The 22,267-nt window shown below is 35.6% G+C and overlaps 2 protein-coding genes across 2 annotated transcripts in view; both read right to left on the minus strand.

The window, feature by feature from the left end:
• LOC136032536 (U4/U6 small nuclear ribonucleoprotein Prp4-like) overlaps positions 1-10,471 on the minus strand; it is a 49,523-nt gene extending 39,052 nt beyond the window's left edge. The window contains exon 1 of the mRNA XM_065712819.1: positions 10,371-10,471. The gene's annotated coding sequence lies outside the window, so the exon portion shown is untranslated. The remainder of the gene's footprint in view (positions 1-10,370) is intronic.
• A 6,291-nt stretch (positions 10,472-16,762) lies between these two features.
• Positions 16,763-22,267, minus strand: part of LOC136032568 (protein FAM177B-like) — a 42,586-nt gene continuing 37,081 nt past the window's right edge. The window contains exon 4 of the mRNA XM_065712842.1: positions 16,763-17,083. Within this exon, the coding sequence (XP_065568914.1) occupies positions 16,868-17,083 (216 nt within the window). The 3' untranslated portion in view covers positions 16,763-16,867. The remainder of the gene's footprint in view (positions 17,084-22,267) is intronic.

Raw genomic sequence — 22,267 nt, forward strand, 5'->3', positions numbered from 1 at the left:
CCCCAAATTTCTCCCTCTGATGTTATAAATAAAATCCAAAAGCTCAAAAAATCAAGTACTTGCCCATTAGACATCCCAATTGACTTGATTAAAGCCTTTTCAGTCACAATTGCTGGACCTTTATCTGATATTTTTAACCAAATTACAAAATCTGGTAAATCTAGTAAAATCTGGTGAAGTTGCTGGAAACTAGGTTTTTTAACACCCATCCCAAAGAAATCTTCCAGTATGACTATAACCAACATGCGTCCTATTACACTCACTCCAGTTTTTTCTAAGCTTTACGAAGGGTTCCTTTGTGACTGGCTTAAAATTAAAATTATACCACGCATTGCCTTCCGACAGTTTGGTAATTTAAGAAAAATCTCCACCACCCATTGCCTTGTACACTTGATTCACACCATCCTAAGTGAACTAGAGAAACCAAATGTTTGGCTAAACCTGGTTTTAGTCGATTTCCAAAAAGCATTTGACTTAGTTGACCACAATATCCTAATCCGTTTACTAAGGAATAACTTTGAAATTGACCCACTATTAGTAAATACTGTTATATCATTCCTTTCAAACAGATCACAAGTTGTAAAATATAAAAACACTTACTCTAACCCCCTCCCTAGGTACTGTGGAATACCTCAAGGAACCTTATTGGGACCACTCTTATTTCTAGTCATGATTAACGAAATTGGCAAGGAATTCCCCCAAAGATGGAAATGTGTGGATGACTTGTCGATCCTTGAAGTATGTCATAGGAAGATTAAAAGTGACCCCGTTGAAATCCCAACTCCATGTTTGGATGAATCTATTAATTTAAATCACAGATAATGACAATCAACTTCTTGAAATCTACTCCCGCTTTTTGTGACCTGATCCCACGTGAAATGCTAGTGAATCATGTTAAGCTCCTTGGTGTAACAATTTCTAATGATCTTAAGTGGAACACACATGTTTCCAACATTGTTAAACCAGCAAATGTTTCACTATCCATGTTTAAGCTGCTAAACAAATTTAATTGTCCTAAGATACATTCCCTCCATGTTTCCTTATCCTTTATCAGGCCGTTATTGGAATATGCATGTCTGGTCTGGCATTCGCAACTTTCAAATGAACTTAGTGACCAAATCGAGCCGGTCCAAAAGCGTTCACTCAGGATCACTTACAAAGAAGGCAAAATTCCATACTCCTTCCTCCTTAAAGCTGCACGTACTGTCACCTTAAAAAAAGGAGGGAACAAATTTGACTGCTTTTCACTAAATCAGTCATTTCCAATCCCCATACTGAGGACTTACTCCTTGATTTTCACAATCCCATTAGACTCCAACTCCCCCAGTCAGCCTCCTTAGCAATCCCAACTTACTCTCTGATCCATGCTGTTACTGAGAGGTTTCGTAGAAGGTTTATCCCCTTTATCCGGGAACACCTTAATTATAATAATTCGTGATTATGTACTTGCCAAATTCACCTTTTCCTCTATTGCTGTTTTTATTTTTGATTTACTGTAATGTTTTTGTAATTTAATTGTCAAGTTTACTGATTTGCCCTTTATCTTTGATGATTTTGCCTTTTTAATTTCTTTTTAATTTTAAGTGTTTGGCTTAATGTACTGATTTGAATTTTTTTTTCTTAACTTTTACTGACATATAACATATTATCTTGTTCATTATACGCTTCGTTTTTATTAGCTTTGCTTATCGTGTGCTTTATATTATAGGTGCTTGGGTCTGAATAGAAGAATCATTCCGAATTCTACATGGTGTCAGATGTTGGATCAGAAAAAAAGAAATCTGATGGATGTCTGACAACCTTTGATCAACTGGGATGCAGATTATTTGGACAATGAATGCACAAAATTCGAAAACCATGCAAAACTAATGTTTGATGATCCCTTATCTGGAGAAGCAGAAAAGGTCCAATGTGCATACCTCCTCATCTGGGTTGGAGATACAGGATATGAACTTTTCAAGACATTTGATATTACGCAGACAGACATGGACAAAGTTATTCCATACCTTAAAAGTTTCGAGATTATGCTGCATCAAAACGAAACCAATTCTTCTCATAATGTTTGTTTCAAAAAAGTAACCAATGGGATACAGAAAATGTGGATAAATTCATAACTGAACTTAAGATTCCTGTCAAAACCTACAGCTACACTATCGAAAGTGAGATGATCCATGACAAGATTGTGTGTGGTTTCAAGAGCGCAATGATTCGTGAAAAGTTTTTTGCAGAAGGAGATGGACTGACACTTGAAAGGGCCATAACAATCTGCCATGCCTAAGAAACGACCCAAGCACAACCGAAAATGTTTGAAGAGAAACATGAAACTAAACAAGAGGTAGATGTTGTATAAAGAAACTGGAATAGGTCTGATGCTAAGACTCCAGTGTGCTACTTCTGTGGTGGACAATACACAAGAAACCATGCATGCCCTGCAAAAAAAAAAAACTTGCTTGAAATACAAGAAAATTGATCATTTTGCCAGAGTTTATAATAGCAAGGTAGTTAATTTTGTGGAACAATTGCAGGGTGAGAACTCACCCAGTGGAGAACTCCCAGGCAACTCAAACTCAGGTGAAGAGTCTGGCCTCTACATGTATGCAGTTAACCAGAATGACAGTAAGGATGAAGCCTATGCAAGCATCAATGAACAGATGAAAATAGACATTAAAGTTGACACTGGTGCACAGGCAAACCTAATCCCTCAGCATTACCTAGAGATGCTATCCCCAAAGCCCACACTACAGACAACCAACCATAGACTCACCAGCTACTGTGGTTCCCAGATACCCTCCCTAGGGACAAGCAAACTGCAGTGCAGGTACAAAAACGGGCACAGCAAGCTCCAGCTATTCTATGTGGTTGCATCTAGGACTACCCCTATTAATGAGCTAAAATCAAGCCAGAAGCTGAATCTGGTCAAATTTATCCTTAACACTGAGGCCCAAATACAAACAGACCAGTCAACAAATGCACCAATAGTGATGCTTTCAGGAGATTGTGAGATAAACCTAAAACATAATGTCACACCCACAGTACACCCAGCAAGAAAGGTACCCATAGCAATGAGAGATAAGCTCAAGAATGAGCTTGTATGTCTGGAAGAGTTAGGCATTATCAAAAAAGTCATCAAGTCTACTGAATGGGCAAATGCTAAGGTCATGGTTGAGAAGAAAGATGGGAGAGAATGTCTTTGCATCAACCCAGTCAACCTTGACAAAGCAATTAAACAACCATATTACCCAATCCCAACATTTTATGATGCCATAAGCAACCTTGATGGAGCCCCATATTTCTCTAAGCTTGCCACATGGTCAAGATACTGGACACTACAGCTGTCACAAAAAGCATCTTGCCTTACAACATTTAGCACAATCTGTGGATGTTACCACTGGAAGAGATACCCACTTGGCCTCATATTGGTGCAAGATGTTCTCCAGCAGAGAATGGAGCAGGCATTTGACAGCCTTAAAGGACTTTGCGTACTAATTGATGATCTTCTCAACTATGGCAGAACTCAGAAAGAGCATGATGAAAGGCTAAAAGAAGCCCTTCAGCGGGCCCGAAAACTGGGGATAAGATTCAACAAAATCAAATGCCAGTTTGGACTGGACAAAATAAGCTATTTTGGCCACGAGATTAGCAAAGATGGCATAAAACCGGATCCTGAAAAGTTACAAGTCATTAACAGAATGCCTGAACCAAAAAACGAAGAAGAACTACAGACGCTGCTAGGAATGCTGAACTTCCTGTCAAGATACATCCCCAAAATATCATCCAAAAACAAATCCCTAAGAGACTTATTAAATGAAGAATCCTTCCTTCTTCAGACTAATCATTTGAGTGCATCAAGGATATCAAGGAATCTATTGTGTCTGGATTAGCATTCTTTGACCATAGCTGCAGAACTATCAAACTTAAAGTTGATGCCTCAAAACACGGCCTAGGAGCAGAGATCTCCGCCAACAACTATATACATAGATATGCATCAGGAGCCCTGAACAAAACAAGAGCAAAATTACTCCCAGTTGGAGAAAGAGCTTTACCCAATCGTTTACAGATGTAAGCACTTCTACCACTTCATATATGGCAAAAAAATCAATGTAACAACTGATCATTACCCCCTAAAAACTATCCTCTCAAAGCCACTGCACAGCATCCTTCCCAGGATACAGAGGCTAATGATCCAAATTAAGCCTTATGACCTCACTATCTGCTACTTACCTGGCTCCAATATCCCAGTACCTGATGCTTTGTCTCGGCTCCACCTCCCCAACACAGATAACACACTGCATGCAGAATTCAAGGTATTTGTGCATAGCATAGCAAACCGTCTACCTGTCATCCACACCAAACTACAGGAAATCAAAGACAAGACTAAATCAGATTACAGTTAAAACAGCTCAAAACCATCCTCAAGGAAGGTTGGCCATCTTTACAAAATAGAGGCCAGCCCAAAATCAGCTCACACTGGAACATTCAGCACAAGCTATCAGCTTTTGATGGAACCGTTTATTGGCCTGACATTGATGGTGACATTGAGAAATTTATCAAGAAATGTGGAACCTGTGCTAAGCTTGCGCCAAACAACCCAAAAGAACCACCGATAAATTCCGCACTTCCCGTTTTACCATGATAGTAAGTAGGGATCGACCTGTTTGAATGGAACAATCAGCAATACTTGATCACTGTGGACTACCATAGCCAGTATTTTGAACTAGATAAGCTGTCACACCACTTCGAGAATTGTAATCCAGAAACTGAAAGCACACTTTGCTTGCCATGGCATACCACAACTGATAATATCTAACAACAGCCCTCAGCTATCATCACAAGAAATGAAACCCTTCACTGAATTCTAGGGATTACAACACAAGACATCAAGCCCCATATGCCCAAGGTCAAATGGTTTAGTAGAAAAAACAATACAAACCTGCAAGAGAATCATGTCAAAATCCCTTGAAAGCAAAACAGATCCAAACATTAGATTTTTAGAATGTTATAACAATTCTGTTGACAGTTTGGCTTCATCCTCATAACTTCTTGTGAGTTGACAACTCAGATTGGTCCTACCATACACCAACCAACATCTTAAGCCAAAAATAATCCCCCAGAATATATCCATGGAATGCCAAACAAAACAATAGCTGCACCAGAAATTGTACTAAAACAAAAGAACAAAAGTTGTGCCAAAACTACACATGGGAGCCAATGTCAACTAGCAACAAAGAAAATATGGTAACTGGATCAAGGCAGAAACTGTCTCTTACAACGAGAACCCAAGATCATACATGGTCAGGACAGTGACAGGGTCCTTACTGTGAAGAAACTGCATCCACGTCTCCCAGTCCTTCAAAGGGAACCAGGGCCTCACCTGGACTCAACCTTACCAGAAACATCATCTACCCTTCTTTGCCTGAATGTCAAGGAGGAGCAACAAACTGACTATCGAGATTACAGTGAAAAATCGGACACAGAAGCCACACCACCAGGGGCCACCTCTGCATCCAAGCCACTCCCTCCAGCTGAAGCCATTACACTGTTAAATCGCAGCTGCTGCTACTCAGAAGCAACTGCTTCCCATCAAAGGCCACCATGTCACACTCCCAATACACCATAGGCCATTCTGCAACCTCAATCTCTGACATATCTATCACAAGCCCTCAGTGAACACATTACAGTAGACCTTTAAAGAAGTTTGAACTTATGAGTGACTCATCCAGACCATGCAGACAGCCACTGCAAAAGCCTAATCGTGAAGAAGGGAAATGTAGTATTACCCACCTGCCCTGTGTGTGCTATGCCTACCTACTTGTGAGCTGTCCATGCTTTGCTTTGTTTATTATGTGCTTTGTTTTTATTTGCTTTGCTTATTGTGTGCTTTATATTATAGGTGCTTGGGTCTGAATAAAAGAATCATTCCAAATTCTACAATTACTAAAGAAGTTTGTAAACAACTTGAGTAATCATTCTGAAGCTCTACAGGGAGTATTCCTCAGATTCCTCCTTACTGCAATTTCAGGTAACAAAATGCAACTTCTTTTTTATTTGTAAGAAACAATGTCAATTCATTGTCTTACTGACCACTGGAACAAGCATTTTGTTGCACTTGAACAAATATAGCATCTCTCTTGGAATTTGGTAATACCTGGTTAGTAACCTAATGGTAAGAAACAAATCAAGGTCCTCAATACTGAAGTGACCTTTATGTATTGCATATAATATTGTTTCTTTGGCAATAAAACCTTGGGTTTGCTGACTCACTATAGAAAAGTGAAAAAAGTTCATAGGGGTTCAAATCCATGAGCATTCAATCCCCCCTCAATCAATATTATATCCACATTGTCAAGATTACACACAGCCTTTGATTTCTTCTATTTTGGAGTAAGTACTGTTTTGATCTATTATTCTTGACTCTGGCCCTTTCTCTGTTTACTTGCTGACATTATTTAGCAGCAGCAGCATCAGTCATTTCTCTGATATTTTCTGTGGAAATTTTAACTTTTTCTCTGAAACTTTCTATTAGTTTTATAAGAAAACCCAGCTTATAGAGTACCAGAAATGTCTCTTTGAAGCAAATCTTGCATGGACAATGTTTTACCTTCATGTAGATTTTCTGACTACCTACTGAGTCACCTAGTCAGTAGGGGCCCACTCCAGGCCTCACAGCATGTCCCCAGGTGGCAGAAAGGAAAAATTCTTGCAGATATACAGGGTATCTCCAGTGGTGATGGAGGTGTAGACCAAGGGGGAATCCAGCCCCTGGGGGTATTAAAATATAACTGGGATACCCTTGCTTGGGGGACGTAAATTCAGGTGGAGGAGAAAGAAGGCCCTTTTAATGTAGACTGGGCTGGGCCCACTGGCATGTGGATATGTCCTGTCAGCTTCAAACCTTCTCCCAACAATGGGTAAAATTGTAAGGTATGGCAGATTATCAATTTGGGAGGATCCTCTTCAGGAGGACAACTGTGAAAGGGCAGAAGATTCAGGATCAAACAACAGCCTATGCAAGTTGACTGAGAGGAGTGGCTTACTGATGTATCCTAACCAGCCTTGAAGCCTTTCCTTTTAAACAAAGAAATATGGGATCAGTGAATCAGAGCAGAAATACTAATGCTTCCAGGGAAACCGACAAACCTAGTGATTTGATGACAATGAGGATGGCAAATGGAAGTAATATTGAACATGCCACCATGTATAGGGAAGTAAATGATCATCAAACTGAACATGCTACTGTGTATGGGGAAACGACAATCATAATAGGCTTATGACAACCCCTAAACAGTATGAGGATACCCTGCAAATCATCTCTACTAAAACTGTACTCAACATAGGAACACTCAACACCTGGACTTAAGCCAAACCAGGAAAATGGATCTACTACTGAGAGAACTAAACCAATTCAAGTGGGATTTAGATGGTCTGTCTGAGACACACCTAACCTGAACTGGTGAAGAAACTATATCTGGAACCACCCTACTACTCTCAGGATGCACAGATGGTACTCACAGAAAGGGTGTTGGATTCATCCTTTCACCAACTACAAAAAAGGCACTAATCTCCTTCATGCCAGTATCAGAAAGGATAGTAACCATGAGACTAAAGGGATCCATGTCAAACCTTACTGTCATTCAGGTACATGCTACTGATTTGCTTGAAGCAATGAAGAATGCAGTCAGTTCTACTTTGTACAGAGCTCTGTATCATCTCTTTATTGACTTTTGGCAAGCCTTTGATTTATTCTGTAGGAAAGGTCTGTGGCACATCACAAGACATTACAGTATCCCCAATCAAATCATCACAATGATTGAGAATATATACAGCCAATCCAGAAGCTTGATACTCACTACTGAAGGACTTTCTGATCAATTACCAACTACCTTGGGAGTTTTACAAGGATGTTTCCTGTGGCCTCACCTATTCAACCTGTTTCTTCATGTCATACTGTCACTGATACCAGACAAACATGGAACCAAAATAGGTGGAGCCCTAGTCAACAAGCTCACCTATGCTGACAACATTGATCCGCTCTCTACAATGGCCACTAACCTCCAAGACCAGCAGACTATCTCAACAAAGCCAAAAAACCTTTTGTCATGCAAATTAAAACCAAAAAATAGAAGTTATGGTCATGTCATGCCAAAAACAAGCCTCAACTCCCTCCATAATTATTGATGGCCAGCCAGTTGAAACAGTTGACCAATCTCTCTACCCGGGGAGCCTCCTCACAGCAGACAATTGTCATACCTCTGACATCAAATGCCGCCTAGCTCTTGCTAGCTCCAGTTTTAAGAGACTCACAAATATTTGGAAATGCTGAAAACTGTCAAACCAATTGAAAGCTCAGCTTTTCAACAGACTGATTGTGCCAATTGCTCTATATGGGTGTGAGACCTGGACCCTGAAGATTGAAAATGAATGCAACCTACTTGCATTCAAGATGAGGCATCTCTGGTGCAACACAAAAATCACCTACACTGAACACATGACCAATGAGAAGGTGCAAAGACAGCTGAAGTCCTTTGACACAATCCTAAATAAAATAAAATGACAACAACTGCAATAGCTTGGGTATTTCAAGAGAATGGACCACAACTGTCAACCAAAAATCTCCCTCAAAGGAACCATAGATGGATCTTGACAACAAGGAAGACCTCACACAAGGTGGATTGAAAACTTTAACCAAAAGCACATTATAGAGTTGACACAAACTGTACATGATAGAACAATCTACCAAGCCCTGGTTCATGCCCTGTCAGAAAGAGTGGCCCCAAAATGTCCTCAGACAGGACTTAAGTAAGTACATTTTCTTCATTGTTTACTGCTGATATGTCAGGTGAGACTATTAGAAGATAAATTGAACTGCCATTTCAAGTCTTTTTATCATCACTTTATATCTGTGCTATTGTTTCCCAAAGTGTTAAGAATTTGGAAAGGTATTTAAAGATATAACAGTAAATCTTAGATGGGCCAGCAAATAGACCATTTTAGTACCATATCTGCCAAAGATTCCCAAATGGCAACATAATCAAGAATTTACAAACTTAGTTGCAAAACTTTATACGCAATAGCAAAAATATGCCATATTTTTAAAGACCCAAGTTCCAAAATGGGGATTTTTGGTTTTGCTGGGTTAAATTTAGAAAAAAAACAATAACATGACTTAAATTCTAGGCTATTGAAATAACTGGTTGACTCATTTTACTTTTGTAAACTAAAGCCAACTGAAAGCCCAAAATTAAGGTAAAAGTTCTTTCTAGAATCTAGGTGCATATAGATCTATTTTGAATGCACTCTTCTATGCCCTTGAAACACAAAAAGGTAGAAATTGTGGTAAATATATCATAGATCATATAATTAACTTACCAATAAAGTGAACATACTACTCAATGCTTTTTTTATGCTCTTTACAAATATAATGATTGCTTCTATTGCAAATTCCAATTTAAGCACTTTTTGAGCTCTTAAAAATGATCAAAATATTGGGTATAAAAAAGGCTTACAACATTGGTTTCAAAAATTTTAACATGCCACTCAATGCCTTTTTTATGCTCTTTACAGACAGAATAATTGCTTCTATTGCAAATTCAAATTTAAGCACTTCTTAAGCTCTTCAAAATGATGATTTTTTTATTAAAGTAGAGTTATTGGTCATTTTCAACAAAATAACTAGCTACTATGTTTTCTCATTGCTGTTTTCAACAAAATGATACTACATTTTCTCAGTGCTAAAATTATTTATAGTTAGGTTAGATCAAAAAGTGGTTAAATTTGAATTTGCAATAGAAGCAATTATTATATTCATAATGAGCATAAAAATAGGCATTGAATAGTGTGTTTACTTTATTGGTAACTCGATTATATGAACACTGATATATTTACCAAAATTGTAGCCAGGTTGCCTAATATCTTTCCAGGGAATAGCCTATCTTGAGCCCTTGATTGATTCCTGATTCTTTCATTCACCTAACTCTACCACTTTTGAAGATAATAAGAAGCCATCAAACTAGAATTTAAAAATTTTCATTGTCAGATGGGGACCTAATACACTGGGACCATCAAATAGGATAGCCTATGCAAATTATAACAAACCTTTCACTTTCAAAAAATCTGTCCTTTAACTTTTGTATTTATTTCATTTTTTACATAGAACCAACCGATGAACAGCATCTGATATTATACAAGGCCCAGCCTAGCCAACAGTTACCTAACCAGTGATTACAAGGCTACCAAATATGGAAGTTTGAAGCAGCCTGAAATAACGCTTCATCACAAACCACAATATAACAGTTTTTTCTTGCAATTTCCCCCTCTCGCAGCTTTTAATATGTAAAAAAAAACAGCTAAAATGAAGGCAATATTGATACAACCTATATTCTCTCTCTATGGTCAAGCACATGCAAAAATTTTGAAAACACGCATTATATTCTACTGTTGTCGACACAAAATTTTACACAGTGTGAGACTATGACACCCTAAAAGAGCGATTTCCCAAAGAGTATGACATGCTTAAGATTTCGGTATCCATCCCAAACAGGCTGAAAAATTATGTACTAATGGTTTTCCAAATTAGAAACAGATTTTTGCAGCAGTGGCCTTGTCACGGAAAAAATGCCTTTAGTAAAAAAGAAGTGTATGTTTCTAGGGCAGCCAGTAACTGGCCCAGAGACTGGCTCAGTGACATAAAATCAAAAAATGAATCATAAAATGTTGAAAAGAGTATCCCATCCCTTAAACCAATGAACATAGCTAATTTACCTTTTCTGTAGTATTTCTCTTCAAAAGTTGTAATTATATTTACAATTCTTTAGTTTTAGTGACTGGAGATTTCGAGATCATGTGACTGAAAGCAATCCAGCGACCTCACTAATGACGTCACGCGATGAAACAGGAAATGATAAAAAAAATCCTGTAAGTCCACTGGTGTGCAAGAAGAGTACATGCTAAACAATAAAGTATTTAGAGATCGGCCAGTAACGCAAAAAATCGCTTGGGTTCTAGCGATCATTTAGATGCAGCAAAGAGCCCCATAAACTTGTACTGGTGATTTTAGCTTTGCCATTTTTCAATGTTTAAATGCTGCTTACTTTCAGTTGAAAAAAACTTTTTTCATACGTTTTTTTGGAATAACGCTATAAAATCCTGTGCCCCCTTGATGGAAATTCTCTTCCTCCATGGAAGGATCTCCCCACGTAACCCCCTCCCCTCCACCCCTAACCAACAAATTCCCCTGAAAACGTCTTTACACTTCCCAATAACCATTACTACAATAATAGCTGCACCAGAAATTGTACTAAAACAAAAGAACAAAAGTTGTGCCAAAACTACACATGGGAGCCAATGTCAACTAGCAACAAAGAAAATATGGTAACTGGACCAAGGCAGAAACTGTCTCTTACAACGAGAACCCAAGATCATACATGGTCAGGACAGTGACAGGGTCCTTACTGTGAAGAAACTGCATCCACGTCTCCCAGTCCACCCCTAACCAACCCCTCCACCCCTAACCAACAAATTCCCCTGAAAGCGTCTTTACACTTCCCAATAACCATTACTATATGTAAACACCGGTCAAAGTTTGTAACTTGAAGCCCCTAACCAGGGGACTGCGGGGTAGTATGTCGTCACTAAAGACATAGTAATTAGGTTTTTCGATCATGTAAAAAAAATGGCTATGTCGGAATTTTGTTTCGGTGACTTTGGGAAAAATGAGCATGAAAGGGTGCCTAGGGCCCTCCAGTTTTTTCGTTACTCAAAAAGGGCACCAGAACTTTTAATTTCCATTAGAATGAGCTTTCTCACAACATTCTAGGACCACTGGGTCGATACGGTTATCCTTGAAAAAGAAAAAAAAAAACAAATAAATTCGTATCCGTGATTTGTCATCTGGCAAAAAATACAAAATTCCGCATTTTTGTGGACAGGAGCTTAAAACTTCTAAAGTAGGATTCTCCGATACGCTAAATCTGATGGTGTTTTCGTTAAGATTCTATGATTTATAGGGGGTGTTTTCCCCTAATTTCTTAAATAAATCCAATTTTATCAGGGTCGTAACTTTTGATGGGCAAGACTAAACTTGATGGTACTTATATATTGAAAATCACCCTTAAAATGCAATTCTTTTGAAGTAACTATTGGTATAAAATTTTTGTTTTTATACAGTTCGTTACCACGAACTACTTGACCAGAGCATAATTTACAATTTACTAACAATGGGCGTGGGAGAGAGTGGATTGGGAGGTCTGATTGCCCTTAATTCACATATTCACATTTGACCCTTAAAAAAGCACTATAACTCCAAATTTCCAATCAAATGACCCTATCCTAAATCCATACGACCACCCATTACATAAAAACCTTGTATCCTCCCAGGGCATAACTTACAAACCTTGTTCCAGGGCTCTGGTGGGTTGTCTCAACCCTTGAGTCTTTGTTATATGTTCTTTGCACTATTTTTAACAAAATGACTATCACACAATTTCAATTAGATAGGTTTGGGTAAAAGAGGGCGTCAATAGGGAGGGGGGGGGGTCTAGTTGCCCTCAAATTACTTTTGCTCTTAAAATGGAAAAGAATATTCAAAATCCCATTAAATGAACATCATCTAAAGCTAACGTAATACGACAACGCCTTCCATAAAAAACCTTATTGGCCTTCTGTACATAATCTACAACCTTTGCGTCCAAGTTCTAAGGGGTTTTTCCAGCCCTGGAGACCTTTTATATGATCTTTAGACTATTTAAAAAAAAATAGATATCTCAAAATTTCTATCGGGTGCATTTGGGAAAAGAAGGTGTGGAAAGCGGCTAGTTACCCTCCTTTTACTTTTGAATTTTAGAAGGACACTAGGAATTCCGACTGCAATTTAATAAGCCATATTTTATACTCATATATGGATATCTAAAAATTTTGGTCGGAAGCATTAAGAGAAAAATGCTGTAGCGGCAGGAGGGGGGAGGGCTGGTTGCCGTCCGATCACTCCTGCCTTTTTAAAAAGAGCTAGAATTTTATACTGAATAGCTATATCATAATTTTGGTTGCATGTGTTTGGAAAAACAATGGACGTGGAGGGAGGTGTTCGCTTTTCGAGGGAGGGCTGTTCTTCCTCCCAGGGAGGGCAACCCTATATGAAACTGTTTTCAATAAAGCAAAAATGAAATTCTGGTCTTTAGAACAGGTTGCCAACTGTCGACGTTTAAAAGAGTAAAAATCAGGGTAAAAAAAAGGTGATTTTGCTTTAAAATCGTGCAAGTAAAAAACTTTGAACAGGGTTCAAAGTTGGCAACCCTGTTGCTTGGGATAAAAATTGCATATCTGACAAAGTTGCAAACGACTGACGTTTCAAGCGAATGAAAAATTACTTCCAAAAAGAATGGTTTTTACTCTTCCACATTCTCTCTAGGGTAAAAAAAAAGAGCGCATTTCATACGAAAAGCGTGCGAGTTGGCAGCCCTACTTTAGAAGGCGTATTAGAGTAGTTAGCTGTCTACTTTTTTGTGGGCGTTTCTGTTCGTTTTACATTTGACTTGATTCTTTATTATAATTTCTGTTCGTTTTAAGTTTCATTTATTTATTAGTACGGATTTACGTTTATTTCAAGCTGGATTTACTGCGTCTGTTAGATTTTATTCCTCTTCTTCTTAAGCTTGTCATCAAAATATTTTATTATTAATTTATGTTAAAAAGTATATTGACATTGTGTTTCTATTGTCTGCTCGTGAAAACTTTTCTCCGACGCTGCTGAAATTTTGATATGTAACAGTCACAAAAATCTTTTGTTGCCCTAATGAAAGGCTTTATAGAAAAAAAAAAAAATAGCAGGACTCCTTTAATATATATTATGGTTTATTAATTTTTTATTAAAAATAACGCTGTCCTATTTCTGCAGTAAAAAATTTATGTTAATATTTATTAAAAGCACGGCTGTGAAGACCAATGACTTGCATTCTAAATAGGTCGGTAATTTCTATTTTCTTACTTAACATTATTTTATTGATTTAAATTGTAAGCTAAAAGACATTGATACATGACCATTACAAATTTTCGGACCTCCCCAACACCCTTCCTGCTTTATAATAAGGTATAAAAACTCCTTGGCCCAATATACAACTTGAGAGTTTAAAGCAGATAAAAAAAAGTATTTTTTGCCAATTTTGAAATAAAAATGTAATTGAAGCGATGGCTCGTAGTTTGCAAAAATTTAGACAAAAACAAAATTTGTTCCCCAAGTAATCAAATACATAGTTTTCAGTCCATTAGAAAATAAAACCTGAGATCCTTTGTTTAGAGGCAAACCAATACTTTTATGCTCTTTTTTCTACGTTGGTGTCCCTTTTACCCCAAAGACGAGTGATGATTAGAAAAACTATTGTCATATTAGGGCCCTTCTTCTAATGAGCCAATATCCCCCTGGGAAAAATCCTGCTATTATTGCCGTTTAATTTCTCACAACATTACTTAAGAATTCGGTTACAGTTGACAAAAGAAAGAAAAAAAAAATCCCTTGAATGCTTTTACAAAATATTTTCCTCCGATATTTTGCAGCATTTCTTTACAAACAAATTTGAAGTTGTAAATTAAATACAATGGAGATTGGCTAAGGATAACAACAAAGTTAAACAGCATTTTGACCATTCCCAATTTTGCATTAATAGGAAGGAAAAAGGGCTAACTTGTTGCGTATTGGATAACCAAGCAGTGACTAAGATTCACCTATAATTGCATAAAAGAAATTAGATTAACGACATTTTCCGTAAAATCTTTTTGTAATATATGAGTCTTTTCAACATACTGTCTCACATTATTGTATCGGATTAACGACACTTCTTGACTACTAAGGTCCCTGCGTCGGCCCTGCAGCGCATTCCTGCAGCATGATTCGATCTCTGGGTCCCTATTCAAACCCACTGCGCCACCGCAGGACTAAATCACAAGTAACAGAAATTCAAATTTTCTGCCAGATTCAATATGCCAAAGACACTCTTAGTATATATATACCATAGCATATATACTATATATACTATACTATCTTTATAAGTGAGCAATAATTGTGGATGTATTCTATTTCTCGAAAACGGCTCCATAATTTTTCGGGAAACTGGCATCTTGGGATATTCTCGCATAGAAAAAAGATCTAGATAGGTCCTGAGAAAATTCATTAAGAGCCTTAAATTTGGTTTTTGCAAATGACGTCATGTACTATGTTAGTACATCATGTAAGCGTTTCTTATGACATCACAAAAGCATTTTCTTGTATTATGTCATGCATAGCATAAATAATATTATTGAGTTTCCAACGCAAAAATTATTTATATAATGTAAAGTCTGTTGGAAGGCCCAAAAATGAAAATTTGTAGTTGCAGTTACTATAAATGATGATTCTTTGGAACTGACACCTGAATTCTCAAACGTGATAAGATGTGAAAATCGACAACGTGGACCATCAATTGTGACAATACCAATATGGGCAGCTAAAGCAAATGCCATTGTTAAATTTTTTGAAGTAATAAAAAAAAAACATATTAAAAATGAAAATGAAAAGCAAAGATACGGGGGGTTAGAAGACATGCGAAACTGAGCATGTGAACAAGTCAAAAACAATAAAGACATACGTGCTTAGAAGACATGCGACAAAAAACGTGTGAGCGAGTCAAGGAAAATCATCCTGGACAGCGAGAATCAAAGCGTATCAAAATTAAAGATAATAGGATTTTAGCATGGATACATTCATCAATGCCTGCCAAACCTTTGTTAAAAAAAAGGTTCGGTGACATGTATTTCATAATGAAGGAATACAAGCCGAGATAAAATGAGCCAAACATATTGAAAATGATAGCGATAATTATTAGGTTTGTATTTTGACATGGATAAGGTCATCAATTCCTACCATACGTTTAAAAATCAAAAACCTGGACTAGATAAATCGTTGGGAGAAAAAGAAGTTTTTGTCCCACCACCTGAACAACAAAAAGATGCAAAGGTTCGGTGCCATCTCTTTCATGGAGCATGTGAGCAAATCAAAAATGAAGAGCAAAGACACACACGGTTAGAAAACACGTAAAACCAAAGATGTGAGCGAGTAGGTGAAAATCAACCTGGACAGCGAGAATCAGACGTGTCAAAATTGAAAATGATAGCACTGATGATTTAGTTTTGGATTTCGACATGGATAAGGTCATCAATGCCTACCATACGTTTAAAAATCAAAACCCTGGACAAGATAAATCGCTGGAAGAAAAAGAAGTTTTTGTCTCACCACCTGAAAAATTATAAGAAACAAAGGTTTGGCGGTACGTCTTTCATAATGACAAAAGACAAGCCAACGCACAAGAAGAGGGTTTTGTCCAACCACCTGAATAACTAAAAGAAACGACGGTTCAGTGATATGTCTTTCATAATAACAAAAGACAAGCCAAAACAAAATTTGAAGGTCAAGTAAAAAAAACAACAAAAAAACAACGTAATTTTACAAAGGCACTACTTCTAATTTAAGGTCCAATTAGACGTCATGACATGAAAAAAAAGGCTCAAATTGTCAGTGTTTAGAAGACAAGCGACAATAAAAAATGTACCTTTATATGTTTTCCCGTCCTGCATTGACCTTCAGAAAACGATACTGAAAACAGTAAGACACCACACAAACAAAATTTTACAAAAAAAAACCCACATATCTTTTTTTGCATTAGTATTTACCTAATATTAGTCGAACCTATGTCGAGTTAATAAAACTCGGGACGAAAGAGTAAAATGTTAAAGAAAAAAATTAAAGCGACATATAAAATTTACTTATATATAGGAAGCATAACGATAGAAGCAAAACAGAGACCGAATCAATTCAGTATTTAAACACAAAATGAGCACATCGCCTTTAATACGACAAAATATTCTTGGAAGCAGGACCGTCGTGAGGAGGATTGTCTGTGCTTGTAACGCTTTCTGAGAACTTGTACATAGATACGGAAACATCAGACTTTTGAGAGATATTTGATTGGTGGGAAATGACAGTGTTTGGATCGGTCATGGGATTCGCTTGCCAGGAAGCCATTTCAGCGTTGACTGATCGCAGCTCCGATGTCATGTCTTCCTTAAAAAAAACAAACAATTTAGCTTTCTTCAAATAAGCATATAGTTAATTTGAATAAGACATAGCCAATAAACACGTCGTTCGTATCTACTTATTTTGTCATTTATTTGTTTTTCTTTTCAATGTGACTGTTGCCATTTACCTTTATGTTCATAGTTTTCGGCAATTTTCAATTTTTTTTCTTGTTTATATTCTGTATGAATTTTCATTTTTGCATTTTAACAATGTTTTGCAATTGGATATTAAATAAAAAAAACAAGTATTTTCATCTGAAAGTAATAAGCAACACTTTAAACAAACATATATTATTATGTATACGAGGGAGGTCCCTTCTTCAATACTTCACTCTTTGCACTAAACTTTAACCTTTTGTCCCAGTTCTCTAAGAATGACTCCTGAAACACATGGGTCGTTTAATTAGAATAATAGGCCTTTTAAAAGTTCTGAAAAAATTTTAGGGTTAAGAGCGAGGTATTACAATTTTTGTGGTCTTTTTTTAAATTTTTGTCGTCTCCTTCTGATTTTGACTCAAAAACAGACGCCAACTGATTGAATTTAACTCCAACTGTAAACTTGGATTCAAAGACACCAGCTATTACATCTTGATTAAATACTGGAGGCAGCGTAAAAGTTCAATTTACCGTGACTTAAATTTCTGAGGAGGAGAGTTTTTCGTACGGTCCTTTTCAATCATACATTTAGAAACTTAGTAACAGTGAATTTATCAAGCTTGGCAAATTAGGATAAAATATTTGAATTCTTTTATATGTCTTTTTAATTAACTTTCTAATATCTAATAACAAAAATGTGGAAGACAAGGTCAAAAATTTTGGAAATAGCCGAAAAAACGCATTGGGATGTAACATTAAGAACAATGATTGTCATTACCTTTCCAAAATGGTTAAGCGTATATATATATATATATATATATATATATATATATATATATATATATATATATATATATATATATATATATATATATATATATATATATATATATATATATATATATATATATATATATATATATATCTATATATATATAAAAATAAGTTGTCTGTTTGTGGATCTGTGGATCAGGTGACGTCACCTGAAAAAACTGGATCAGGTGACAAAACTGAAAACTGAAAAAACTAAAAAAAGGCAAAAACTACAAAAAAAACTAAAAACTAATAAAAAAAAGCTAAAAAACTAAAAAAACTAAAAAAAGGCAAAAACTACAAAAAAAACTAAAAACTAATAAAAAAAATAAAAAAGCTAAAAAACTAAAAAAAAGGAAAAAAACTGAAAAATAAGCTAAAATAAAGGTAAAAACCAATAAAAAACTAAAAAAAAAACTGAAAAAACTAAAAAAAGGCAAAAACTAAAAAAAAAACTAAAAACTAATAAAAAAAGTAAAAAAGCTAAAAAACTAAAAAAACTAAAAAAACTAAAAAAAGGTAAAAAACTAAAAAAAATAAAAAATAAAAAAAACTAAAAAAAAGGAAAAAACTGAAAAATAAGCTAAAATAAAGGTAAAAACCAATAAAAAACTAAAAAGAAAAAAAGAAAAAACTAAAAAAAATTTTCATCTAAAAAACTAAAAAAAACTAAAAAAGGTAAAAACTAAAAGAACTAAAAAAGAAAAAAATAAATGACGACACTCAAAGAGAAAGCGACCAGGACAAAAGGAATGTTCGATTAGCAATCAACAAAGCACCGGGACACAGGGAGTATAAATGACGACCAGGACATAAGTAAAAAAACAACTAACAAAACTAAAAAGAAGGTAAAAACTACAAAAAAACTAAAAAGAAAAAAACTAAAAAAAGGCAAAAACTACAAAAAAAATAAAAACTAATAAAAAAGCTAAAAAACTAAAAAAACTAAAAAAAGGCAAAAACTACAAAAAAAACTAAAAACTAATAAAAAAAATAAAAAAGCTAAAAAACTAAAAAAACTAAAAAAACTAAAAAAAGGTAAAAAGCTAAATAAACTAAAAACTAAAAAAAAATAAAAAAAAAGGAAAAAACTGAAAAATAAGCTAAAATAAAGGTAAAAACCAATAAAAAACTAAAAAAAAAACTGAAAAAACTAAAAAAAGGCAAAAACTACAAAAAAAACTAAAAACTAATAAAAAAAGTAAAAAAGCTAAAAAACTAAAAAAACTAAAAAAACTAAAAAAAGGTAAAAAACTAAAAAAAATAAAAAATAAAAAAAAACTAAAAAAAAGGAAAAAACTGAAAAATAAGCTAAAATAAAGGTAAAAACCAATAAAAAAACTAAAAAGAAAAAAAGGAAAAAACTAAAAAAAATTTTCATCTAAAAAACTAAAAAAAACTAAAAAAGGTAAAAACTAAAAGAACTAAAAAAGAAAAAAATAAATGACGACACTCAAAGAGAAAGCGACCAGGACAAAAGGAATGTTCGATTAGCAATCAACAAAGCACCGGGACACAGGGAGTATATATGACGACCAGGACATAAGTAAAAAAAAAACTAACAAAACTAAAAAGAAGGTAAAAACTACAAAAAAAAAAGAAAAAAAAACTAAAAACTAATAAAAAAACTAAAAAATCTAAAAATCTAAATAAACTAAAATAGAAAAAAAAAGGAAAAAAATAAAGGAAAAAAACAAAACTAAAAAACGAATGTATATACAGACCGGGACACCGGGATACAAATGACGACCGGGACACAGGGAATATAAATGACGACCGGGACACAGGGACACAACTACAACGGGGACACCGGGGGAAACAGGGGGATATAAATGACGACCGGGACACCGGGACAGGGAATGGTCGATTAGCAATCACCATCAACAAAGCTCAAGGGCAATCATTAGAATCATGAGGTATAGATCTGAATACAGATTGTTTTCCCATGGACCATTATATGTTGCATGTTCAAGAGTCGGTAAACCTGACAATCTATTTATATGCAAAGACAATGGGACAGCAAAGAATGTTGTATATTCGCAAGTTTTACGTAGTTAAAACCATATATATATATATATATATATATATATATATATATATATATATATATATATATATCTATCTATCTATATTCACAGGTGGGACATAGGGACACAACTACAATGGCGCGTAACTATTATGGCGCGTAACGACTTACGCGCGCGGGGGGGCTTGGGGGGGGCGCGAAGCGCCCCCACTAACTAGGTGTTGGGGTGGCGCGAAGCGCCACCCCAACAGCTAGTATATATATATATATATATATATATATATATATATATATATATATATATATATGACATTAAGTCAAAGACAAAGAACTAAGTAAAACGGATAATTTTAAATCAGCTATTATGCAGGAGAGGCGGTAGGTTATTATGTAGGCGTGGATAAAGCCAGATACCTAGAAGAGCACAGATTAATACCCAAATTATCTAAATTTCCATGATTCTTCAGATAAATATAGGGAGGGGCACGGGGGGGGGGTGAAATTAAGCTCTTGTCTCCCTTCACTTATAAAAACCTGAATACGGGTGCTGCGAGGTAATACCTTCCTTCTTATTACAGAAAATTTTTCTGACATTTATTTTAAAGTTTCATTTGAATAAAGCAATTTGCTTTATATTCCACAAAATTGTATGCAAGTGTAAGTGTCTATCAGATATTACGAAGTAGATTAATTTTTGGGCAAGGAGAGAGGGATGGGGGGTGCAAATGCTTCAAAGAGCGCACGTCAATGCTGAAACATTCTAGCTATCACTGAGCTTTCATATAAACATAGAAGTAGTTTAGAATTAGAAAATAAGGAATGGGAGAGGGAAACTGATATTTAATCCCTTTTGATTTTGAAGGACTATTTCTGGTCTACACCATTATTATTACTAATGGGGGTATAGTGCTACCCCTATTCTGACAATCTTTTTCTATATTGGATAAATTATTACATTCACAGGTCTACTGGCACAGAAACGAAAAAGGCAAGACGGGTCGTTATGAGCCTCGCCATGAAATTTGTTAGGGGGGAGGAGACAAATCTACCAGGATCTTTTTTTCAGCGATTTTGAATAGCAATATTTCTCTTTCCCTATTTATATACAACGTTTCAATGTATTTCAGCATTAGAGAACCCTATCCTAGAGGTGGTGATGACTTCTTCCGTTTAGAAAATCAATATCCGTGCTAACTTTCAGTCCATATTAACAATGATGTCCCTCTCCGTCTAACAAGAAGTCGGTAGTAAAAATACTATAAAGAACTTGTAGAACAAACTCCTATTCATCGAAAAAAATTGACTAAATATTAAAATCTTGTCCTAAATAAGAAAGATTTCTAAAGCGTAAGGTCTGTTGAATTCGAATAACAAGTTTTTTATAGCACTAAAAAGCTTTAGCAAAACAATCAAGATTTTGAAGAAACAGTGGCCTCCTTCATATACAGAATAATTTTTGCGTATTTTAAGTTTTAATGCCGTTCCTTATTGTATTTGAAAAAACCTTATTTTTTTAAAAATGTTCTACAGGATTTATATTTTATTTCTATTAATTCTTCTTTTCATGTTTTTTTTTTTTTGGGGGGGGGGGGGGGGTGATAATAGCATAGTAAGATAAAGCTCAAGCAAATTAATTTCCTAGCTTATTTGAAATAAAGAGTTCTGCATATCTTAAATGATTTTGCTTCTGACCTGAAGTTCAACCCACTGTTATTAAAATTGATATTTAGTACGTATACTTTGGTCACTTGAACATACACTTCATCATGCCCTGTAAGCTTTAACTTAATACCCTAAGCCGTTCTTGAGATATTGCTAATATACTCTTTTGATAACCTGCATGTGGATACTGTGTTTCGATTCAGTTTAAAGAGTACCCTCAGAATTCCCCGAAAGCTCCACTTTAGTAACCACAGCCGTTCTGGAGACCCTGGATCAAACATACCCCCTTTCTCAATAAAAAGTTCTCAGGGTTTGGGGGTTATGTCATCCACAGAGGTGAAGTTTTTGGCCCTTTTAACTATGCTGAACGAAATGGCTATCTAAAACTTTTAATCGGATGTCTTTAGAGGGGGGGGGGCAACAAATGGGGTGTGGGAGAAGCTCTGGTTGCCTTCCACTCACCTCTGACTTTTGGAATAGCCACTCGAATTTTCATTTCTAATCGAATGAGTCCCCTCTGAAGTTTCTACAATAACTCCTTCTGTACAAAGTGGTTTGGTAAAAAAAAACAAA

The sequence above is a fragment of the Artemia franciscana genome, chromosome 1 (genome assembly GCF_032884065.1).
Source record: "Artemia franciscana chromosome 1, ASM3288406v1, whole genome shotgun sequence".
In the NCBI taxonomy this organism is placed as follows: Eukaryota; Metazoa; Arthropoda; class Branchiopoda; order Anostraca; family Artemiidae; genus Artemia; species Artemia franciscana.